The sequence below is a fragment of the Amphiura filiformis genome, chromosome 6 (genome assembly GCF_039555335.1).
Source record: "Amphiura filiformis chromosome 6, Afil_fr2py, whole genome shotgun sequence".
Lineage (NCBI taxonomy): Eukaryota > Metazoa > Echinodermata > Ophiuroidea > Amphilepidida > Amphiuridae > Amphiura > Amphiura filiformis.
In genome coordinates, this window is record NC_092633.1 from 51,583,405 (window position 1) to 51,610,731 (window position 27,327).

Below are 27,327 nucleotides of genomic sequence, written 5' to 3' on the forward strand. Positions count from 1 at the left end.
AAAATCATATTTACATCTTAAAAGATGTATAAATATGATTTTTTTTTAATGTGAAGGGGGAGCAAGCACAAAGATGTAAAAAAACTAATTCCTCAGTTTGTACATCATCGTTCAAATAAGACATTATTTTATAATTTAGTTATAAAAGGATATCACTGACACATCAATCGTACGATGCGTCCGAAGTCTGATCAATCAATACCTATAATATCCAGCAAACAGCATATATTCAAAAGTTTAAGAATTGCACATATTAAAAAACCCCGCATGTTACTATACTATGTTGCAATAATCCATTATTTTACGCCAGCACTTCCACGTAAGTTCTCGCGCGATTTGTGTTCAATCTTTTCGCCGATATCCGATTTCGTTCAGGCAGACGACATTCTATTCACTACAGGAGCTCATGTTCACCGCGGGAACCTCTAATTGGGTTGATTAGAAAATAACACCAAGTGATCGTGTTGAATAAGAGTTTAATAAATTCAATTATTTAGGACGAAGTCAAGAGAGAAACAGTTGATAGTGAAGTTGCCGTGATAGATTTGCACAGCACCATTTGTGGGAGGGGGCCTTTTAATATCTGATAGGTTTCAGATTATTATTTTATTTCGGAAGGCGTGATGTGGACTTACTAGGTGTCAAAAATTACAGCATGCGCTCTTTGCTCAACTAAAGCATGCATTCACCGAAACCCTACGAAGCTTTATACTATTTAAAAATAGGCTAACCCTAAAAATTGTCAATTTTAAATAAAGAACGTGTTTTGAGATGATATTTTAAGAAACCCATATTGCACTATTGGAATATTCTTTAAAAGTGCGAGCATAAAAGTACAAAGTTGGTTCAACGTGAGATTTGAACCAAAATATTGGGTTGCAAAACATGAAGGGGTGCATGTTTTCAAACAGCGGGTGTCGTGGTGTAGAATGCGTGATCCTTCAGTTATATATTTTTAACGTCTAAGTTTTCGATGTCTTTCCGCTTTTTTTTTTTTTTTTTAACTCTCGTCTACTGAAGATATCGGTTCGGTTTATACCTGGCCATCCAGCTAGTTCACCGTGATTTTGGCCCTGTGCGCGTACCCGTATTGTATCATAACAAGCCCAGAGGCAAAAACATAGGACAAATCTAATTTAAAGTTCATACGAATCTCCCTTGGTTCCTCCCAGGAGTAATTCCATGGACCACAATGGCGGCAAGATTAAAGCGTAGCAACCACACACGATCCAGGCACACACAACGTTTCTATCGAGCTCTCTGATTGGTCCATGCCAGTGACCTGCAAAATGAAGGGGAAACTTTTTGACGCATGCTCAGTTGATGACTTTCAGGCAAAATGCAGTGTATTTCATACCATGCTTTACCCGTACCTTATGATTTTGACGGCTGTGCCAAGAGATTTGCTGTCAAACACAGGTTGGACTTGTGCTGTTTAATACCCGGGGCCAGTTGTAAAACTTTTGTATACAATATACTTGAGTAACTACTGCACAGGCTTCAAAATTCGTCTCTTTTTTTCGTTATCCGTCGTGGAATAACCGAATTTCCTATAGCAGTCACAGCCGTGTCTCTAAAGAGCGCTTTCCCCGTTTTGAATCGGATATTTTTTATTTCATTCTCACAGAACATTAATGGTATTGACAAGTGTAAAAATACACTATTGTATAGTCAATAAGGCAAGTGGCCTGATGTTGAGCGGACACTGATATCTTCATTTTATCGTTGCCTCAATATTTTACTTCTTACATGTACTCCATGGTTGGACAGTGTAACATGATTTTTAACACGACAACGTCGGCAGAAGACAGCATGGCTTCGCTGCAAAAAGCCACATACGGGGTTCTGACTGATGATCCATCACGGCAAGGCCCGACCACGGCAGTACCTGGCGTTCCCGGGCAACCGAGGAACGACATGCAACCGAGGAGGTTATACAACGATATGCAACATTCTATAGATGGGATTCTTGGCAGAGCTAGAAATTTATCTGGTAGTCCTAATCAAGGTATGTTATTTTATTCATGAGAAACGTCCTCATTTTCATCTTTTAGACATTTTTTTTTAAATTCTAAAATAAAAAACATTTATAATCAGGCCTAGGCCATATCATTTTGATATTTTGCATTAAATATCCTACAATTTATACATGGTAACCTTTCCCTATAATCTCAGTCATGTCAGTACGGCATGTATTTTAGAAGTGCTGTGTATAAAGACACCGACTATCACGTAATTCATCACTGTTCCTTTTCATTATTTCATAAAAGGGTACCTTTTTTGTCGAATTATGTGCCTACATGTATGTCTGTGATATTATCATTCGTCATGACGCTTCAAACCATGTCTGTACTATGGTTTGTGTGTTGTGCTAATTAAATGTGTTCTCAACTGATGACTTTCATTTTTGTTGCTACATGATAAACAATAATAGCATGTATTTGGTTGATTAGTCAAATTGTCGAAATTTAAAGCTTAGTGGTTTAATTCGTAGCCCGGGATTCGTAGTAGGCTTAGTAATAGTATATCATTTAGGTCTACTGTATGTATCCACATGAATGTCTTTTAGCCTCAAAATGATTATTGCCATTTATATTTTTTCTTAATGGAAAATATATAACATCCGCATATGAAAGGAAAGCACATTAACAAATATCCGCTGGAATTTATGGTAATTATAACAATATTCTACACTGCATTAACCCAATATTATAAGGATAATGTTAACAAGCTTTCTTAATACGATATAGCGAAATTATAATTGCCCATATAATAATGTGTCAGTTTATTCAAATTATATTTCATTATTTCGGATGTTTTATTACAAAAGTTACAGAAGCACATGGCTAACTTTAAATTTTTATTGTTTTAATATTATTATGTGTAGTAAATGAATATGTTATCACAAATTTAAATAATTCTAAAAATGATCACGTGGTTGTTCCATGGTATATATTCATTGCTGAAAGTACATTATGATACATGATGGTCTATGTTGAATTCCAATGTTACCACAGAGGCCCAAAGCATTAGAAAATCTAGATATTTTATAAGTGTTTTAAGTAAATACAAAAATTGCCAGTTTCCATAGTAATTCAAGACTTGTATCCTAGCATTTCACTCATCGTATATAATTTAGTAGTGCGAACACTCCATATGAACACTTCAACACTGTATTAAGGTTAGCTATTAAGTGTAATATATACCGTGTTATTGGCGTTGGTCGGCTTGTCCATGCTATATAAACTCACCAGTGACTTATAGTACTTTGCATATTTAATCAAACTGGCATCAAAGAACCGACAAATGTGTTTTTCACATTATATAATAATTAGAATAACCGTTGATGCAATTGTAATTGAGATGTAACTTAACGGTATAGGTGTGTAGATTAGTATGCCAAAATAACTCTTATTTTTTAAAATTAAAGATAATGATGATCATTTAGGCTATTCTATTTAAAATCCACACTCCCTGTGGAAGATTAGAAATATCTTCCACAGGGGGAGTATGAATATCAAATGGAATGAACACATTTGGTAGCTCCATTTGAATTTGAAGATGCAACGCGAATCTTCCACAGATGGAGGGCGAGTTTTAAATAGAGTTGAATGTGTTCATTTCATTTGAAATTCATACTTCTTCTGTGGAAGATATTTCCCAAAATCGTCCACAGGGGGAGTGTGGATTTTAAATGGAATTTTATTGTAAGTTCGTAAGTTGATTTTGTTTCAGGTATTCCTTAATAATCATGTAAATAGATGACAGATAAGGACAAACGGAAAGCTTACAATTATTAAATTTCTGAGATGTCCTATTACTTAGTTCGGCCTACATAATTATTACTTCAAGGGCGTCAAGAAATTAATTTGCAAATAAAATACTACCCGACAGAACAATTGTAATATTTAGCTACAATTAGCAAAATCGTTTTCAAATTCATTGATAAACCTGATAAAAGAAACTGACTTTTTATGCGGCCTTCAACTTTCGCCTTCACAACATTCAATTTGTAGGCCATATTTACATATGTGGATATATTTCGACAGATGCATGTATTTGGAAATATTTTTTTCTTCTGAATGTTTAAGACCAACGTGGGAATGTGAGATATATAGAGCATTCATCACACGTTTTATTAATGCACCCATGCTAATTCATTTAAACCTATTCTCAACACGTGTGTTAATTTATAGACCCTGACTGAAATTTCAGGGTCTATGGTTAAATTCGACAGCTCTTCTATAATATATGACGATTTAACACCATAATACACACAGGATCCACAACATAGGCCTACTCATTTATCAGGGCACATTTCTTTAACCCCAATACATTCATTGAATGAACTTTGAAAATTTGGGTACAAAAACTCATACTCTGCAACTTGATGTCAAATTTTGCACTGTGAGTGTTTAATTGAGGTTATTGAACTATGCCATTGGCATGAGGCTCATGTGGTCCATAGTGTATGTAGCGATATTGAACAAAATGACGACTGGAACTGGACCTATAGGGTCATGTTCTCTTAATCGAGGTAAAAAAAGGATTTTTCCATTGAAAAAAAAGGCCAAATATTGGCACGTGCCCTCTCAATCAGACCCGGGTGCCCCCCCCCCCTCGAATGCAACGCGTCTGACATGAATATTAACACACTGGCCATAAACATAGGCCTAAGTAGGCCTATTGCAACATCCCAAAAATGGAGGTTTTCACACTATGGACCACAATGGCCTCATCTCAATGGCATAGTTCAATAACCTCAATTAAACACTCACAGTGTAAAATTTGACCTCAAGTTGCAGAGTATGATTTTTTGTATCCAAATTGTCAAAGGTCATTCAATGAATGTGCAAATGTATGGTTAAATAACTGTGCTCTGATAGATAAGCTTGTGGATCACAGAGGACCTAAATATTAAAATTGAATCAATTGGCTTTTGCACAATAGGCCTACGTCAAATCAAAAAGTTTTCAAATAGCTTACTATAAGGTTACAAGAGGTTAACTCACTAAAAAGTAACTCTATTTTGGAGATGTTGCAATAGGCCCATAGCCCGGTTGTGATTGAATTATCTGGTGTAGCCCTATACACTTTGGACTACAATGACCTCATCCCAATGGCATAGTTAAATAACCTCAATTCACTCACAGTGCAAATTTTGACCCCAAGTTGCAGAGTATGAGTTTTTGTACTTGACCTGAAGTTGCAGAGTATGAGTTTTTATACCCAAATTGTCCAAGGTCATTCAATGAATGTGCAAATGTATTATAGGGTTAAATAATTTTGCCCTGATATATGGGCTTGTTGTGGATCCTATACTAGTATATCAATCCTTCGTTTACATGTTTAGAATATTTTTTGGACGAGGAGACGCGACGTCAAAAAAAATGTCTCACTAACACATCATTGAATCAATTAGTCACACATACACCCCTCCCAAATATACATGTACATACAATGAATCAGGACGTATTTAAGGCCCTATAAGTTGAGTGTTCTAAAGGATTAAGTCTACGCGATCAGTGACTTATTAGCTTATTAGCCTGACACACTAAGAACTTAACAAATTAGTGTAATTTCTGAACTGAGCATAAGATATACTACCATATTGATCGTGACCATGGTGACTGCTGTAATCGCGATTTTATGGGACAAGCCATGTTTTTCTATTCAAGTACACCAAATCAAAGGAACAAATATACAAATCCAAACAAATAACTAAACACACTACACTCTAAGAAATAAAGGTTCTGTATAGAACCTTAGAGAACTCTTAAAGTTCTCTAAAGAACCGAAAACGGTTCTGTATCACATTTTTGGGGCCATTTTCGACGGTTTTGAAACCATTTTTGGTTATTTAGAGAACCTCTTAGGGTTCTCATGAGAGGACAACTTTAGAACCTTTTTAGAACCTTTATTTCTTAGAGTGAAATACCTAAACACACTACATGCAGGACAACTATAAAATAAAATTTAAAAAAAAAACCCTTATTTTATGTTTGAACTAAACATGACCGTCTGAAGTTTATTTTTCGCTTAAAATTTCCTTCCGAACTTGTAAATCTGATCCCAAATGTTTTCAAATGTCGGCCAGTATCAACACTGCCATGTTATAGTTATCAATACCATATCCTATATTTAAAAAAAAACATTTTCAATTATTATTAATTTCATTTACTTGTTTCACATTTTATCACAAGGAGGTTAATAAGAATGATTAATAATTGGGTGGGCACTTTGATTTTTTGCCCAAATATTTTGCAAAAATAGCAGCTGCAAGGTTAATGGTGTGTTTGAACTTAACTCTGCATCACATCTCTTTTATAAATCTTTGCTTAGAATTATATAATTATCTGTTTTGGTCGAGATTTTGAGGAGCCTTTGTGAAAGTCCAGGCTATGATCTATATACGCAATGCGCATGTTATGCGTGTACGCTGATAGTTCAATGCGCATGATGTTTGCGAAATCCTCCGAATACAAGACCGGTCCATATTTTGTGCATATATTTATATAGCATTAAGGAACTGTGGCGGAAGAGTGATACTATTACGGCATATGGGACAGCACAGAAGTATCCTTGTCTGAGATATTTCCATTTCATGATACTTAAATGACAAAGTGCTGACACCCACTGCACTGTGATAAAAGCCAAAAATAATAGCATAGTGTAGTATGGATTTTCTTCATATATTTACACTTCTCTATTTTGCATAAATTATGTGGGAAAATTACCGGTTTTAATTGCCGATTCTCAACATCTTTGCAAACTCCGGGTAAACATCAGAAGAATTTAAATAAATCAATGGAAATCATATTTTGAAAATAATACATGTAGGCAATTCTTACATTTAATAGCTGTGGCTATTTTTGACGTTTCGTTTGGCATTATTATGATTTAGGTTATGATTTTCATATAGGCCATTTCATTTGCAGGGAGCACGGTGGCCAAGCGGAACGGGCTCCGATGCATAATCGGAAGGTTGCGGGTTCGAGCCCCGGCGACGCCATCACGATTACTCTTCTCCACCATGCAGGTGTATAAATTGGTACCGGCATTTCTAAATGCTGGGAAGGTAACAGACTCGCTGTGGATGAGGTGCGGCGATCCCCACACACTAGGATCCACAACATGTTCATCTATCAGGGCACAGTTCCTTAACCCCAATACATTTGTACATTCATTGAATGACCATAGAAAATGTGGGAACAAAAACCCATACTCTGCAAAATAAGGTCAAATTTTGCACTATGATGAGTGTTTAATTGAGTTAATTGAACTATGCCATTGGGATGAGGCTATTGTGGTCCATAGTGACAGCAACATTTCACGGTGGAATCTGGCCTAATCATTAACGAAAAAGAGATGGGCAATACAGGTTCGACTCCTTTTATAGGCCTAATAAATATTAGATTTGTGGTCAAGGGCCTACCTAAGTACATGCCAATATTACCAACAGGTTTTGTCTACAATTTCTGTACATCACGTAATTCAGAGTAATACACATATTTTGCAATAATGGCAGCTCTCACTCAGTATGGAGGAAATATCACAGACATAGATCTTTTAAAGATACTCAATACCTCCATATAACCATCATCTGTATCATCACCTAAATGGCGCTAAAATGCATTCCGCGCCAAGTAGATTCACGAAGACCAAAATGATTCATTTCTAAACAGTTTGACACGCACTAAGTAACCGTTTTCTAAATATTACTACCCGATAGGGTCTTTTTTGTAAAGAGGCTAAGGCCTATAGGTCGGAAGATGTAGGAAATCCGATAATTCGCAGCAATAACTTGCCGCGTTTCGCCTCATTTTGCAATTTCAAGGCAAGTTTGTTACGTTGATGAAACTCAGTGATGACGGGGATTTAATCCGCGTGGCGAGTAAACGTCTGGGGCGAGCCCAGCTATGATACGAGGGAGGGAGGCTCAACAAACCTTGCCTGCCTTCTTATGTACATGTATAATCACAGTTTTTTCGGAAGAAGATCATATTTTAAAGCATTACTTATGAAACTAGCCTGTAACACAATTTTAAAAGTATGATGATTATTTGATGGTTCATTTCACATCACAAACACGCCTCATACGATCAAAATGATAAAGGCATACTTTTATAAAGTAAGCCTTATTTTTACTTCAGCATAGAGGTAAATTATCAGTAACTTGATGAGTACAAGAATATGTATACAGTATATTCTTTATTAAGCATATATATTATATAGCAAAACATATAGAGCAAAAAAAACGTCGTGGAAAACCAGACCACGCGATTCCGGAAATGGTATGCATTTGGAAAGCACTCGCTTATCTACCGTAGATAGTCGCGTCGCGTTGTACTATATACAGCATGATTATAACAGTTTTCCTCTGCATGCTAGGCATAGGCTTCAATATAAAAAGTCCAAGTTTTCAGGCATTTTCTCAAAATATCAAAAGCTATCTTAAGAACCACTGAACCAATACTAGGCTTGTTTGTACTCATTTTAATGCATTTTTCATGTTGATTCTAAATATGGTCATGAAAATTTACAATTCTGAAATTTTTTGAAAAATTTGAAATTTGTCTTCTGCAGTTATTGATACTATTATAGTACTTTTAATATAATATTATAATACGAGGTTTCTGTAAAAAAAACCCCATAAATCGACTTTAATATATGGCTTATTGAATCTGAAAAAGGATAATATAATGCTTTTGTTATAAAATAGATTGGGCTATTTGTATGTATAGTTGCAACTGAAGATGTCCCACAGGGATTTTTTCTTCATCGTAGTTAGTTCATGTGTATGTGTGTGGATCCATTAACGGTATTTATGGCTAAAACTCTCTCGGGACAGGCTTTTTGTTGGTTCAATTTATTTGTAAGGGAAATATCTAATATACAACAAATTAACCTAGTAATATTACTTGAACTTATGTGCGTTAATGTGATTGCTTACATGTATATCTCGGTATATACCACATCAGTTGTGGGATTTTGGTTTTGATATTTTAGAAGTAGGCCCCTATTTACGTTTTGGTAGTCGTGTTAATATTATGTTTGAAAAATTTTCATGACTGATTGTTTTATAGTATGAGAAAGATATTTTGAAAACAATGTAAAACATTTCTTTCTTTCTTTCTTTCTTTCTTTCTTTCTTTCTTTTCTTTCTTTCTTTCTTTCTTTCTTTCTTTCTTTCTTTCTTTTTTTTTTCTTTCTTTCTTTCTTTCTTTTTTCTTTCTTTCTTTCTTTCTCTCTTTCTCTTTCTTTCTTTCATCCTTTCGTTTCTTTTTGTCTTGCTTTCTTTCTTTCTTTTGTCTTTCTTACTTTTCTTTCTTTCTTTCTTTCTTTCTTTCTTTCTTTCTTTCTTTCTTTCTTTCTTTCTTTCTTTCTTACTTTTCTTTCTTTCTTTCTTTCTTTCTTTCTTTCTTTCCTTCTTTCTTTCTTTCTAAATGTCTTTCTTTCTTTCTTTCTTTCTTTCTTTCTTTCTTTCTTTCTTTCTTTCTTTCTTTCTTTCTTTCTTTCTTTTCTTTTCTTCCATTCTTTCTTTCTTTCTTTCATTCTTTCTTTCTCCTTTTTCTTTCCTCTTACAAACTCTTCAAAATGTATAGGCCGATTGCGTGTTTATATATAGTCTTCAGAGAATTTCATGACAAAATTAAGTCACGCAAATGAGACATTTAAGAAAAGTACTCTCAATTTCGTCATCATTTAGTACTTGAACTTGAACCTTGACCCATGACCTCACGATACTAAACCCTACTCCAACGCTACCCTGGTGTATTTGAACTTGAATTTAATCTCAAAGCGCCCCTAATTCAATCTGTGAGGACACGTGCGAGACATAAACATGATAAACAAGCCCATTAAAAATCAATCCAAGTCATATTATTCCTTTACATGTTTTTTATTCATTTGATTATTCATGATTACAATGCTAGGAGCAAAATAGTAGTAATCAATAATCATAATGATAAGTTGAAATAGAAAAAAATGTCAGAAACGAAATATCAAGCCCATTATTTCTTCATTTCGATATTAAACTACAAACATTTAGAAAAATTAAATAAATATTTGGTAAATAAAATCCCAAAAATAATTATTTAAGACATGGTAAGCGGGCAAATGGTTTACGTATATCAGTACCAGAATCATCGACAGAGCACAATAATTCACTGGCAGTGGATATGGGTTCGTTCATGTTGCTCCTCCCAATAGAGAGCTTTAATCATGAGCCATCATTTATCTAATATCATAGCATCCTAATTTATATGGTTCTCCCACTGAAGCAAATTGTTTGCTGAGCGAGCAGAAGAAGCCTAAATACTAAATAATATGATTTACTTATCAGCTTCCATACAAAGGGCTAAAAGTTAGGAATCGGGAAGTCAAGTTTTGTCAGTGAGTTTACCAGGGTTCACATAAATCGAAATGTGGTCACGAGTTATTGCACAGTGGTCAGGTTCCAGCTTTCAACAAAGGAAATGCGACTTTTCAACTTCAAATCCCGGAGTAGAAACTCGGTGTAGTCAGGATTTTGATGTGAGGGGGAAAAGCCAAATTTTCGTCCCCATTTAGGGGTAAGACCAGATCATCGTTCCCCCCCCCCACCTGCCCCCTGGGCTACGCCACTGTCCATGCATATCGATTCTTAATTAAAGTTGCCGTTTCCCAATATCCTCGTTGCTTAGCAAATCGAGGTGATCAGGAACATTAATTTAATAGTCATTTACACCTTTGTCTCATACTAATTAATATCTTAATTCCGCTCTAATTATAATATCATAATTCCGTTTTTCATCGGGTAGAGAAAAGCTTATAAAATACAAATTAGACAACAACAACCAGACGAAGTAGGGCTTACATGTTACTAAACTCCTATAATAGGCCTAACAACATTTTTTCTCTCTCTCTCATGATTTGCACTTCAGCCTCAGGTAGGCCTACGTCATACTAATTATGACAATTGGTGTTTGAAGCCACAATAACATATTTAAAAATATTTTATTGTGGCTTCAACTGCAACCATTCTTCAGAGTCCAGTGCTTCAACTAAAGTAAAACTATTAATTATATTCTATAAAGGAGTGAACTAAATTGGACTTTTTGAATTAATGAGCTAATTTGCATAAATGCTAATTAATTATACAAATATGCAAATTAAAGGGCGGCTTGACTGTATAATAGGCCCTACATTAGTTATTAGAAACACGTTGGCCAAGTTTCAAGGCAACCGTAAAATAAAAGTGTATGCATGAAAACCTAGCAAAATATTGGCAAAAATTACATAAATGTGCCTTTTCGGTCATTTAAACTCTCCACTTTATATTGATTGTTGATAACAACAATAAGATACAAAGAAAATATAAATTGATGTATTATGAAAACCGTACGTCCGATTTCTTCAATAATATGGCAAAAGGGACATTGATCAAAAAGGGCTATTCCACCTTCATATATATTTCCACCTTATGCCTCATATTCCATTTCATATTAAATGTTGTTATACCACAATACATTTTGTCGAAATTTTAGATTTCATATAAATTATACAAAATGATATACCCTATGCATCTCATCAAGACAGCTTTCAAATTAGATAAAACAGATTATATCGGAAAGCTGAGGTATAATTATAAGCCCTAAGCAAATCCATTTTGGTTGCGCCATATTTTTGGGACATGCTATTTACTAAATAGGCAATCCATCTAAAATTGTAGCCTACTTATATAAGCAAGCCATTCAAATCCAATTTGTAGTGTCACGTGCCAGTTCCACAAACCTTCGACCTTTGACGCCTTATAAATATCATGATGCCATCCTTGATGAGGACGGTAATTTTGAATGATCATGATGGTAATTCATCGTCGTGCAGACTGCAGAGGGTTGATTCTAGGATCCTCAACATGCTCATCTATCAGGGCACAGTTATTTAACCCCAATACATGCACATTCACATTCATTGAACATGTTGAATGACCTTTGAAAATTTGGGTACACATGGGTACACAAACTCATACTCCGCAACTTGAGGTCAAAAATTAGGAGCAAATTATGCTCTATTATTGTTTCATTGAGGTTATTGAACTATGGCATTGGGATGAGGCTATTGTGGTCCATAGTGTGAGCAGGGGCGTAGCCAGCTTTTTTGGTCGGGGGGGCAAAATAAAATAGTGGGGCACGGACGAAAAAAAATACAGTTGCATCATACAGTACATAGAGACAAAAGGCTTTATTGGGACGATGTGCGCGCGTAGCGCGCAAAAATTGGTATTTTACACTATTTTCGCCCATTATCAGGATGGAAAGGGCTTAATCTTTGCAATATGCGCGCGTAGCGCAGAAAAAATTGTGTATTTTCGGGCTGAATTTCGGTAGAAAAGGGCTCCTTGCCCCTTTTCTTTTCCTTTGCCCTCCTGATTTTCCCTTTTATTTTTTGTCAGAGAGGCACTTTTCTTTCATTTTTGTCCCCCCTGCCCCCCGCTGGCTACGCTACTGAGTGTGAGGCCACATCTGAACTTACACCAAGCTTTTGAGTGATCGATTTTGAAAATGAGGAGGGTTACCACCTCAGACCCCCTTTCTGTAACAAGGGCAATATACTCATCACATGGTAAATATTCTCCATCCTCCCCCCTCACCCGGCGCCACCAACCCTTGCTACGCCCTTTGCTATGGCTTAGCGATATAAATATAGATTTAAAAGTTATGACAACGTTTGTTTTGTGTAATCACAATCCATTCATTCCTGTATTATCTTGATATTTATCCTCCTGTCATGTCCAATTTTCTTGCGAGGGATATATTTTTTACATCACCGCCCAGTTGAGCGTCATTATAACAATTAAATCAGCAAAGCATGATCCACCATGGATCCACCCAGTTAATGATTCAAGTATGACCCGAAGTGACCCGTGTAAAATAACTTGGAAAAACAATCTAGTCGAAACGGATATTGGAACATTTTACAAGTTTGCCCTAGTTTTTCATCCACGCCCGTATTTGTTCTGTATATTAAAAATAAGTTTCTTTATAATTAGTCAAGTATAGATTTAGTCGGGCGACAAACTTGTTAGGTCTTTCATCCCCGAGGAAGTGGTCAGACGCCAGGGTTGTGCCCGAGAGAACAGAGAACCCTCCCTCGTGGAAAGACTTGACTTTCCGGCCTTCATCAGTCAATCAAAGAAGATTCAAGGAGCTTCTGCACATGGTAATCGAAATCTTGCTGCACAGCGGAACATATCCTTCAATACCTGGATCAGAGCACAAAAGACAAGTAGGCCTTTCTCTATGTTTACTAATAGACGACACTTACAGATATCCTGCGGAAGCCCAACCTCATTCTTACTTTAAGCATAAGGCAGTTCCATCTAAAAAAAACACAAAAAACAAAGCTTTGAGTCTTGTTGAAAGAAGACACTTGTCGAATTATCCGCACCTGCGCGTGCCGCACACGCGACTTATTAATTTGGAAATTGATCTTACTTTCTTCAAATTAAACGGAAGGTAACAACAAACAAAACAAAATCAAGGAAGCGAACAAATAAATAAATGAAACAAACAAAAACAAACTTAGTAAACAAGTTACTTTGATGACATTTCATTCAATCAAAAGGTTCTTATTTCTGATCCAAATTTGGATTGGGTAAAAAATTGGAACATTTTGATCGACTTTTAATATTCTACCGATCCCAATGAATCTGTTCAACCTTGGCATTTCATTGTTTTGCATATACGATTAGCACATTATAAACAACAACAAAATCTTTCTCATATACATAATGTAAATTCTTATTTAATAATTAAAATATTATATATTATTAGCATTTCTTCTTGACATATCTACGTATTCTATTTTTACAATATTTGTGTATAACTTTGGGTGCCATCAGTGTTTTTGATGGCATCCACATCTCATGTATTCATCATATGTATTTGCTTGACTTTGATAATCTATGGTATTATATGATATCTTGTTATGTGAAAAGAAAACAAAATAAATTGAATTGAATTGAACCGACTCACAATGAAACTGAAACTTTTTCGACAAATTATTCGTATTATTATTTACTTCATATTGGAACATTATTGTGCCTACCATATCCCTAACAAGATATCGATTCAATAGATAACCGACGTTAACGAGATTCTATTGTCTTATGGATGGAGCTAAATCCTTCGGCATCCTTTGCCAATATTCTTATAGCCGCTTTATTCAAATACTAGCACAATTGAACTCTGGTTTATTTTTTTCAAGAAGAAATCGGAGAAATTATGTAAAAATAGAAAACTTGAAATTTCAAAATATAATGAAATTGTAATGTAAATGAAGTATATAAGCAATTTAAAATGTTTTACATTTTAAATTTCAATACTTTTGCAATTATACTTGGTAAACGGATAAATAAATAAATAAATAAAGAAAGAAATAAATAAATAAATAAATAAATAAATAAATAAATAAATAAATAAATAAATAAATAAATAAATAAATAAATAAATAAATAAATAAATAAATAAATAAATAAATAACTTAATAAATAAATAATAGTAAATAAATAACAATAATTTACCAGATGAATAAGTAATTAACAGTTGATTTAAGAAATTTAAATGAGGTTAAAAAAAAACACATCAAATTTCTCACAATAATAATAATAATAAAAAAATAAATAAATAAATAAATAACAATAACTTACCAGATGTATAAGTAATTAACAGTTGATTTAAGAAATGAGTTTTTTAAAAAAGGTAATACAACTGAATTGCAAATAAAAATGGCAGTTTTAATCTTCCTTGTTAGTATTTTTTCATCTATTGGTGATTAAAATTTCGAGGCTTTTATATTGTTTTAGCTTTTGTAAAGTGTGATGATATTACGCAGTCCACTAAGACATATAGTTAAACAAATGTGTAATAGTGTTATATTATTTGTTATTATAACATTTAGCACGCATTATGTAGGCCTACAAGAATTTAACATTTTGAAATAATAAGAATTCTAATAAACGAAGATAAATTCTTGTTTCCTTAAAAGTTTGTAAAAGTTTGTGAAAACTTTTCTGAAATCACCAAACCAAAACAAAAAACAAACAAATAAACAAAATCAAACAATTAATGTTTTGATTTGAACGTATTCTCCGCTGGTTGGACGGGGCTGGTGGGTTCCGATTGGATTATAGTTTCGAGTACCCCCTAGATCGATAGGAAAAGGAAGCCCCACACGACAAGGTATTAAATCCGCCGGTAGCTCGTGCGCGCGGCAGTTTTGATTTTCAATTGTCTTAATTTAATTAACCCAAATCATGACGCATCACTTCCCCACCCCACAATTTGATTGTTTTGATGTTTTCTAGTTCAAACAAATCATGGTGGAATTCACTTTTTTGGTCCTTTAAAAAATAGTTTGCCCAGGGACCGTGGTTTTTGCTAAAGTCTACAATTTGAATTGTCTGATCATACTAACAATAGATCGCCTATTGTCTTTAAAATATTTGAAACTTTTAAAACTGGTATTTGCAAAACAAAAGATGTATTTTTCTGACACTTCAATCATGTCAATTAAAAAAACCCGGCACGCGACACAGCTCTGGTGGCACGCGTCTTCCGGTCAAACCGAACTTAATCGCTTGGTCATGTTAGCCGTCGTGAAATTGGTGATCAAAACAAGTCGGTCATTAATTACGAAATCCACCCCTCTTATTGGTCGAAACTTTCTCCCTACGTCATTCTGGTCTTCAACGGCGATACTATACGGGATGTTTGTACGGCGATACTTTTGTTTGTGTTTTTGGTATATAGGAAGTTTTCTATTTTTAAACAAGCTGGTGCAGGGGTGCGGGTTGCAGATAAATATCTATGACGTCAGTTTGATCCAAAAACAGAGCGATTCTAAAGATAAACCGGTCAAATTGATAATCCAGGCAGGGTAACCAGGGTTTATAGGATTACTATAAAGTGTCCTAGATGTGAACTTGAACAATCTGTTCTGTTCTTTAATTTTCTGAGAGTACTTTTTCAGAAGTGGTTCATAGGATAGGCCATATGTCTATTAACTATACATTGCACTGTCAAAATAAGATTAATAAATAAGTTAGTAGAAAAAGATTAGTAAAATATTTTTGCAGATCAAATATCGTGAAATACAAATATTTCTTATTGATTCATATAATAGATTAACAATCAATAATCGTACATTATTTGTAGAAGAAACAATTATAAAAAAAGTTTCTATTAATTTTCAATTAATTAAGGTGGTACTATACCCCCTGATAAATTTTGTGACTAATTTTGTATTTTTCTCAAAATTTACTACATACTGTTAACAAAAGTTATGTAGGCTATATTATAGGGGCAAGGAATCCAATTACTTCACTGAAATATCACTGATTCAAGACAAGTGGTTCATTATAATGAGGTACATTCTAGCGGTACCTCTTTTCTTATCATAAATAACATACCGCTTGTCTTCAGTCACTGAAATTCCAGTGTAGTAACTTGATTCCTTGCCCCTATAATATACATAACTTTTTTGCAGTGTGTTATTTTTTTGGAGAAAAATGCAAAAATAGTCACAAATTTATCAAGGGGTGTAGCAAAATAAATAGTATAGTTAGAAATTTGCAAAGACTTCATGAGATCGAACTATTACTAAGTAAGGATGCATGAAAATCAAGTTTTAGGCCAAAATATGGTATGGCCTAAATAATACTAAGTACATTTGACCAAATTAAATGTAAACAATGAGAATGACTAAGTCAGTTAAGGGGTTTAGCGGTTGGTAAATACAGTTTTGAATACCTTTAAAAATGGAACCAGGAAAGATGAATACTCATGGGTCAAGAACGTACAGTGGGCAATTTGAACATAAAACGAAGCCTCATCTTAATTGAAATAATTTGTAGTGTTATCATCCTTGACATGTGGCCAGGTTCATACAAGGTTCCTTAATTAACAATATCACCAAGAATGGATGATTGCCAAACTGGGGGGAATTAAGAAACAAATAGAAATTGGCGAATTGAAGTTACGAAGTCGTTTAAAATAAATTACATGAACGATTTTATTAGAATGTTCAAATCTGACCAACTATAAGTGCAATTATTAAGATCTCCTTGCTTTTCTCTCTTTGTCTTTCTCTCTCTTCGAACGATCAGTGATAAATTTCGTTTTCACTTCACAGAGATGAATATTTAGAGAGATTAACCTTCACTTTCAGAACATTTAATGATCAAAGACTTGCGACAAATTACAGGACAACATAAATGTCATCAATGAGCGGTTCGCTTTGCCACTATATAGAAAATCATGCAGTATCAATGAAGACCAAATAATGGGTCCATTGAATGAGCAGCAACTTTTGATTCAAAATATTAAAAAACAAAACCGTAAAAAAAAACACGCACACAAACCCCAAACAAACCAAACACATTTATCCGAACAATTTATATTATATAAATAAAATAACTTGGTAAATTATTGTGTACAATTAATCTTTATTTTGATACTTTTAATAATCAATGTTTCAAGATCATCATTTAGGGTAAAATCTATGTCCATTGCTAAGTTATTATAATCAGTTTACTATATACCAGTGCAATTGTGCATTTAGAAATGATGAAGTTGTTTTGTTTATTTTAAAAATTGGCAAATGTATATCTTCAATAAGATGATAGGAAAGTCAATTCAGAAAAAATAAAGCATCGTTTTAATAAAGTTTTTAAAAATATGATTACTTTTTTGATGAAACATATCACCTAATGTAATGACAATGCTATTAATTTTGTTTTATGCATACCGAATTATAAGTTTTATTTGTCTTCCAATGTTTATTGGTTTAATTGAGGGGCAAAAAATAAGCTAACTATAAAAATTAACACTAATAATCAAGAAAATTTAAGCAGCAATAATAAAATTTTACACATATTTCTGCAACCAAGTTTAATGTCACAAATTGCCTCAACAAAATAAGTTTTTTTTATATCATAATTCAAAATAATTATTCAAACACTATATTGGAATGTAGGCAAAATTTTCATTTATAAAAATTGACGTTATAAATCAGGGGAATGGTTTTAAAATCATGCTAATTTGAAGACACAAATTTCATCTCAAAAACCGGAACATCAGACAATCCTGTCGCGTGGCATTGATCCTTAAAACAACACTAATCTTGTTACAGAGTCTTCAACAACTCTCCTCCCTCCTAGCGGTATAACAAGTGTGAACAATAGCAACAGTCCCTACGCTAAAGAAACTTCCTAAGGGCCTGAAAAGCACTCTACCGGATGCTCGAAGGGCCTTCCCTCTATTGGTCGAGCTAAATTTCCGCTCACGGCTCAAGCCATAGTGTGCCGCGCGTAGTATAAAGCACTGTCACTCTCATAAACCCCTATCACTTGCTAAACACAATTGAGTGAAGAGCATACCACTAACTTACAACAGGCCTGTGAAAACTTTCAAGTTCAACGACGTAGTGTTACAGCAGTTTGAATGTTGGGTTATACAACTGGCAAAAAAGGCTTCAGTCTAATTTGGCTTACAGCAAGTACAGGTATTTATCATGTTTATACACAGCTGAAGTTGTTCATTAATTTTTAATTAAGTTCAATGTGTTGTTTCTAGTTGCTTACTAATTGTTATTCATTACCGTATTTGCTTACATGCGTGTCTCATAAGTTAAGCAGTTGTTGTAGCGCATTTAAATAAAAATTAATCATGACAAGTTTTTGGACTTGAAACAATTTTTTTTTCAGCTGTGTGACGGGACTCAGTATTTTGAAGCCACACCCACTGATATGGTTTCAGTCAGGGGCTTTTCAGTTCAGCGTACGCTGCAACTATAGTATATTGTACGCTGTAAATTGGATTGCAGGCCTTATTTGAATTGGATATTATTATCTTCATGCCTTCTTTTGATTTTGCAGATTCTCCGCACAAAGATATGACACCACTTTCAACCTCCAACTCGTTAGAATCGACAAAGGTTGATACGATAACTGCAGAACGAGAAAACGGAATGACATCTCCGATTAGCTGTACCAAGGTAGAACCAGATGCCAATTGCAATACGCCTAAGATAGAAGACAAAAACAATAAAGATGATGATGATGCTAAGAGCACAGATGGTGACTCCAAAAGTAATGAAGACGCCAAGAGAAAGAAGAGGAGGAATAGGACCACATTTACCAGCTTTCAATTAGAGGAGATGGAGAGAGTCTTCCAGAAGACGCATTATCCAGATGTGTATTGCAGGGAACAACTTGCATTGAGATGTGATCTTACTGAAGCAAGAGTACAGGTAAGAACGTTTAATATTTTCATCATCACATGTTGCATTTTTATTATAAAAACTACCGGGAACACACTATCGCCCTGCCTATAATAATCCTATGATTATCTACAGGCCTGCACGAAACCGATGCGAATTTGGCTCTTTCGGATCAAACACTTTCGGTTGCTATGGTAACGATTACATTATAGTTAAAATTGCACTTTTTGTATGGCATATTGGTATTAAAATCCAAGATCCGACATTGGAATATCTGTATAATATCAAAATCAAACCCGATCAAAAAGTTGACTCTACGTCCCAGTTTATTTTTTCTAGTCTTATGTTTTTTCTATGTGTAGGCATATTTGTCATGTTCCCTCTATTTAATAAGATTATCCTTCTTCAGACCCACAGGATTTTCCTTTGGTTTATATAAATTTAACTTAGATATCATAAAATTGGGAGAGATACTAATCAAAGGGGAACACATTTTTTCGCGATTGGCGAAAACCATCGGATACTATGGTTCAGGTGGTGGGTCTTTATAATGTCAACTTTAAAACGTTCCAGGTGCTGTCACCAGGAATGTGCAGCGTTCGTTACTGACACTGAGCCGCTTTAATTTGAACTTTTCAAGTCAGACCAATAGAATGTTCCTGCCAATTTGGAATCTGCTTCTGCTTTTTTTTGCAATACACTGTAGCATATTTTTAAATGTTGTCACAAATTTATACATTTTTTTGTCGCAAGGGTTATTTACTTTCCGCGAATAAATATTTCGTATCAAAATCAATTGTTGATATTTTATAACATTTAGGCCGTAATTGCGAACTATTTATAGTGTAGTATAAACAGCATCTATAATACAATGCCTCGAAAATAATTTCGATATGTAGCACCGTGTAAAGTTACAGCCTAACACAAAATACATTTCTATGTATGTTCACAAGCAACTTTGAAAAAATGTCACTAAAATACACACGCGTATTATGCTATTCGTGTATTGATTTCACATTGTTTCTCTAAAATGCATCTTCATGTTTTATCATGCCTTTTTCAATACGCAGATTTGGGTTATTTGTGGTATAGGTAATGTTTTACAGTACATTTGCTATTACAAGCTGATAAAAAGATGAAATCATGTGAAAATAGCAACGCACTAATCGTGCTAATTATAAATAAAAGTCTGACCTAAAATAACCCTGATCTCACAACATGACTAACATGAAGATGGTTTTTTAGAAATCAACGTGAGGTCAACAAACGAGTTACATTGATTGTTGTTTTTTAATAATTGTGAAATTCTTCATTTAATAAGTTTGGGAACATTCAGAGATACTTTCGTACATATATCAGATTTTTGTCATTAGGTGGTATATTACATTTAGATGGTGCTAATAAAATTGAAATCTAAGAATTGTTTTTTAAAATATAATTTTAGGTAAGATTGTTGTAATTATAAGCACGATCAAGTAAAGTGCTTCAAGCGTGGAGATAGGGTTCATTTAATTCTGGTACACGATGATAATAAAACTGAAATCTTGTTTGTTTGGTCATTTATAAAATACAAGGGGGTAAAAAAGATGGTGGTACGATAGCAAAACCTCGATGACGTAGGAAAGCGAACAGAAGGCCACATAGACAGGAAACTATAGTACGAAAATAGAAATATCGAGCGGAAAGAAGCAAGATTGTGATTCTAGATTTGACGGGCAAAACAAGGGGAGGATATTGCCGGACAAGACGAAGGGGGGAAACGTCAACCGAAAACACACATGTTCAGTGCGGGGCATAGTATGTTTTTTCTATATTTCTTTGTTGTTAGGCTTATCATGCTTATTGGAAAATCGCAAGAGATATCTATATGATCTTTAAGTGACCCTTAAGTTCTTAGCTAATATGATGGCCTCTCTGTTGGGTTTAGATTTGACTTCTCATGGACGGGTTGATAGAACACGGACGACCTACTGAACAGGTGCTTGGTTTCCTGCTGCTGTCCTTTTTTGGCAGACTAGGCCTGTCAAAATTGTCTGATACACGGGAATAGGAAACTTATATAGGACAAGCTTTACTGTATACTTCAATGAGCAATAGAAGCTTGGTGATTTTGATCTGAACAATGGGGTATAATATTACTCTTGATATTGACTTTTATGTTTTAAGGATATTTATAGAAAATAATTAAAAGTCGTAATTTGCCAACTGATTTAATACAAAAAGTCAAAATTTTCAAATGATCGTCGGCTTTTCCTCCCAGCTACATACTCTAATAAGTAAATATCATTGGATTAAAAAAATTACTTCGAGGACTGTTAAATATCAAAAATATAAATTTTTAATAATTTGCCATACAATTTGTACTATATCGTGAATTAAAAAAAATCGAAATGATTTGATATCAGAAGGACATTCTTCGTATTTAAAATGTAATTCGATATATCTGATGTGCTCTCATGTCCCACAAAAATACTGTGCACATCTGGTGCGAAAATACTGCACTTGTTAGTCAATGATAGTGAAATATGTAATTTTATAACAACTCGGGTTCTATGATATTGGTTCAAATTCAACATAGCCCTTTTAAAACCAGAATATGAAGGGTATTCAAACAGTTGTTCAAGTCAATTAGACATTTTGCCTAATTAATTTCAAGTTCAAGTTCAGCAATGTCAATAGTACAAAAGTCACACACATTAGAGTACTAAATACGCGGATGTAGTAAACCTAGTTTGTTAGTATTATTTCATAGCATTTTGATACGATATAATACCTGAACATTTGCGTTCATGTTACATATGTTACAAAGGCAATACTGTTAAGGCCGCCACAGAATCCAGACTCTAGCTGCTCCCGAGTATTCGATGTAGAATGTAACATTACCTGTTATCTATTCCATTTCCAGCCTGTATAAGTTCTAACGAATGTTTGATGACGTAACTTCTGAATTGATAATATGTTATGTAGAATATCTTGTAGAAATATATTATTGTTTTTACGTCATCAAACATTCGTTATAACTTAAAATGTAAATAGAATGGGAACATATTAAATAACGTATACATATTACATCGGATGTTCTGTACCATCCACTAAAAGTCTGTAGAATCCTTTTGTGTCAATTTCCTTTATCATGTGGATAGCTATATCCATGATATCAAGGGCATTCTATATGCTCTTCTCACTTTTTCAGGTCATGTTAGACCGAAACCCGGTAGTTGTTCGAAAATATCAGAGTAGTATTAATAGGGTAATACGGAAGTTGTTTTGGTCCTTCAAGCTTGTAATGAAGTCCATGATCAGATCACGACAAAGATGGTGTCAAAATTTGACCTACTGCTCTCAAATGATTCAATTAGGCAACATCTACTAGTGTCCTTTAAAATAATATTTTCAGTATGATGAGCCTTATGAATGAAGAATGAAAAATAACAAGCCGAATGATCTGATCGTCCATGAATTTCCCGCCATACAGCAACAGTTATATTTGCACACTGAGATCACCTTCATTTTAAGTTAGCAATATTCTAATTAGTCAAAATTGTTACTTTGAGCATGCTTTTGAACATGTCAAATCCTTGAAAAATGGTAACTGTTAAAAAGTGTTCACAGCGTGATCAAGACAGTTTGGCGATTGTATTCTATGATTCTACTACAACCCTAAAGCATGATTTTAGCGGTAAAGTCGCGTGCCAATTTTAAGGCCGAGCACTAAAGTATGCTATTAAAGGACATGAATTCTGTCAACAAAATCATTTATACAACCGTGTCAAAGGTTAAGTCAAGAATCAAGTGCCTTAATTCAAAAGCGCAGTCTTCATTTGCCTGATTTGCGAATGCGATAATATTTAAAACAAGGAAAAAACCTAGCCTATACTTGATCTGGTATTAATATGTTTATGTTTAGTTGTATAAAATACTTAAATGGCTTATGACAAAATGTCATATATCAGTTAAAATGTCTCAATTTAAACACATACAGGTCTGTATTTGAGACTTGAAACGGAATATCTACGGAAAAACACGAGCAATGTAAGCGCCTTAAAGGCCAACCGGAAAACGTACTTAATTGTTAAGTTCCTTTTGGCAGACTGAGGGAAACGTGTTGAGAAAAACAAGTCACACTTAGGCCTTAAGTTGTCCCGTTGTCTTGCACATTATAGGTATTAAAACATGACAAACATTTCATTTGAAAAAGGGAGGCAATTTTGGTGACGTAAGGGAAAATATTATGCAGTTGATGAAGTATTGATTGCGTAATAGTGATTGATTTAAACAGGTGAACAGTCAGGGTGAGAATTCGTGTCTAAAAGTAGATTCAAATTCTACTTTGACTGAATTTTTGGTAATCACTTTAAAAAATAAAAATAATGAACATGAATATAATTCAAAATCATGGGACGGTTGACATACTAGTATTAGATATGATAAAAATATATTTTAAATTAACAAGAAAAAAAGGTTCATCTCAACAGTTGATCCTGTTTGTGACCTATAAAATACAATGTTGGATGATAATCATTGGTAATATAAATGGGCCACGTCCATAGTCCGGTCATAAGCTTCATGCAGTGATGGGTAGCCGAGTCTAGTTTTGATAGTCCACGGGACTATGTTTTCCTTGGTCTGAGCAGGGTCAGAATTCAAGCATAAGAGCGTGGGAACACAGTTAGGGAACACTTACGATAAAAATAAAATAAAGGGAAAATTGATATAATGAATAAGTTATATTTTATACGTATTGTGAACTTGATATAAAGACGAAGAAGATCCGAATAGGGTCACCAGATCAATTCTTAAAATGACCCTGCTATATATAATTATGATACATCTTAAGATTTATATCGTTTTAACGCCAACGTGTAAATGGGTCACCAAAAGGTATATGGAATCTTAAAGATAATGAATTAAAAGCACATCACGGTTTCATCTGGAAAAGTTTCAGAGAGTGTTCTTCAGCTTCAAAAATCGTTCTTTTACTTTGATGTATATGTATACTTGCTAGACTCCATAAGGAATTCATTATCTTTATGTATCTGAACGGAACACGCCGTGAATAAACTGTTCCCGCCCAAATTTCCTTTTCATTTTCCCGCTCCGGAACCTAATAAAATTACAGGAATAGGGAGGAAAAGTTAAAAGAGTTTTGGGTAAATTAAACGGATACTGGATTCATTCGTGAACTTTGGTGTTCTGTATTTAATTTCCCTGATAAAAATGGCTTGTATATACTGTACACAAGCTCTATGCAAGATATGTTGTACAACTACAAGAAATTGGGCTTGTTTTTATTAGTCAGGTTCAATTTCATGAGATGAACTTGAAATACTCTAAATATCTATCAGCAGGAGGGGATTCATCAATATTTGTCAGAATCAATTCCAGATTTTTGTTTTGGACAAATCAGACCCGGTCTTCACTGTCATTCATATATATCTAAGCTTGTTAGCGTACAAATACAATCTAGAAACACTCCTCAACTTTAAAATGTGAATTTTAATGTTACTCAGATGGCATCATCATTTTGGTTACAACGTCTATATATATATATCTATATATATATCCTTGGAAACTAGTTAAATAATTAAGGTACTTTAAAGACACCGGGTATTATAATGTAGGTAATAATAATACAGACTCATAAAGCTTGAACTTGAACTGTTAATAATTTGTGAAAGTTTGTGTTTAGAACATCACTACATGTTCATTCTGTCATCAGTTGCTAGTTTCTCGTACAGATGTTTAGGGTGCCATAGAATACTATAGGGGGCTGTCGGGTCGGAGTGCCCCTATTCGAAAGAGCCTCCCGAATCACTATTGACCGTAACTTTCCCTTGATTGGCGGTTTCTTTTGTTCTAGGTTAACAAGGCCATGCACTTCTAGAAACTTGCCGCTGGGTAAAATGCTATAAAAGCAAGTAAATTAATGATGAAAATAAGAACAATAAAAAAGCGTAAGTGTAATGTTCTGATTTCGTTTGAAAATATTCAGATGTAGAAATAATTAAGGGCAGTCGGGAGGTAAACTGGGACCAGGTAAAAGATTGACTTTGACCGTCTGATGACTTTGCGGTGAGGGCTTTTACATGTCTGTAATGGTAAAAACATCAAGATGGGATCGCAAAACATGTAGTGTAAAGATTAAACTGAGCGAGCCGAAAATCCTCTAAAGCCATCCTTTTTACAGGAATTCCTATATACAGCATGAACTTGGTGTGTACTTCTTCGTGAAGTAAAGTAGGCTACTAATTTGAATTTGAATATTTAATGCATGTAGTGTAATTAATTTTGTTCTAATTTTGGTGAATTGTGATTTTGGTTTTTGGACATTTGTGGCAAAAATTACGAAAATTTATAGAATTAGCCAGTACAACTATATAGATGGTGGGGATACACATACTGTTGTGGGAGCAATGGTTATAGCACTTTTGAATAAACTGTTGATTAATATATAATAAAATTCCCTTTAAAAGGGAAAGCCAGCCTCAATGTAGAAGAGGTCTTGTAATTAGTTTTGGTCAATGTGAAAGGCATTTTTAGGATCACGGCTTACTACATCCATGTTACATGACAGTCCACCAAACCATCAACGGTGAGAAGATGTACACTGAAACTGCAGAAAACATTAACTCCTAATCTCCTGTCAACTCTTTAATTCATTATTGTTCATTATTATTAATTCATTATTGTTCTCTAAATTGTTCTGTGCTGGTTTTACTTGTTTATAAAAAAATGGTTTATGTTTCAATTGTCGGCTTACAATTTGCTTTGAAAGACATTTATAATGTACGTGTATGTATAAATAAGCGCCACCTGCTATACAAATTAGGGATTTTGTTGTCCTGTCAACATAGGGATGTGATGGACCACAATGGCCTCATCTCTATGGCATAGTCCAATAACCTCAATTAAACAATCATAGTGCAACATTTGACCTCAAGTTGAAGAGTATGAGTTTTTGTCCCCAAATTTGCAAAGGTCATTCAATGAATGTACAAATGTATTGGGGTTAATGAATTGTGCCCTAATAGATGAGAATGTTGTGGATCCTAGTGCCTGTCAACATAGGGATGTGATGGGAATATTGTACTAAAATGATTATTACGGGCAACAATCCAGATGGTTGGTGGCTATAGCTGTGTACTAAACAAAGTTGCCGTTCGGTGTGTCAGTAGCACCGTAAATGTTTCACCAAGTTCGTTGTCAAAATTATCGGTTCACAGACGACTTCAAGAAAGTACTTCGACGTGGTTTCTGTCCGGTCAAAAAGTGGTGAATTGTGAAGGTTAACACACTGCAACCCAGATCAAAATCAAATGCATTTATAGAGTGATACATTCGGATAAATTAAATGCACCATCAATACATGTTTCTGGTGTTCTATAAAATAATTTTCAATATTATTATTACACATATCTTTCGACAGAATCAAATTCGCGGCAGGAAAACTTGGGTCCTCTGAACCGTAACGCAACGTATCTGTAGACAACAACATGCTACTATAGGATGTAACAAGACTTGTGTCCCGAGCAAACCTTTATATGTAGCCACTGAGTCCAGCCTTTGAGGGGGCGCGCTCACGGGGGACCTGAGCATCTTGAGGGGAAATACAGACTACCTCAAGTTGTTCTTTTTTTTAGAAGCTCTTCTCCTGCTAAGGAAGTATCTAGCTTTTAAAACTCATTTCAGCTTAGGGCTTGTTGACATGCTTGAAGAGCACGTTCAAATCATTCCTCTTTACCCTTGCCATGTTGTGAAGTTTATGGAAATGAAAATAAGCGATGATATGGCACGCGGCACACGCTTGCATGTTTGTTTAAACATCAATTTTCAAATACCACGCCGCGTACCTTGTATATACTTAAGAAAGGAAAGTTTACCCCTAAGGCTGGTATACTCATATGATAACCAGTACAGTAAATATAATAATTGATAATAACCAGGATGATTGATAAAGTCACTGGTACTTTTGCTTGTAAACAATAAGCATGGTATAAAATAAAAGCTTTACAAATTCCCTCCATTCGAAAAACGCGTGTGCTTTGACAATCACGTGGAAGTTCA

At 34.4% G+C, this 27,327-nt stretch overlaps 1 protein-coding gene across 3 annotated transcripts in view; it reads left to right on the forward strand.

Moving 5' to 3' along the window:
• The first annotated feature begins 1,364 nt into the window (after positions 1-1,364).
• The window catches only part of LOC140155573 (uncharacterized), a 38,424-nt gene continuing 12,461 nt past the window's right edge, over positions 1,365-27,327 (forward strand). For 2 of the 3 annotated variants that reach the window (XM_072178473.1, XM_072178474.1), the window contains exons 1-2: positions 1,365-2,008; positions 18,920-19,293. In XM_072178473.1, the coding sequence (XP_072034574.1) occupies positions 1,750-2,008; positions 18,920-19,293 (633 nt within the window). In that variant the 5' untranslated portion in view covers positions 1,365-1,749. Of the gene's footprint in view, positions 2,009-18,366; positions 18,547-18,919; positions 19,294-27,327 lie in introns of those variants that run through there. The other variant, XM_072178475.1, reaches the window with a different exon arrangement.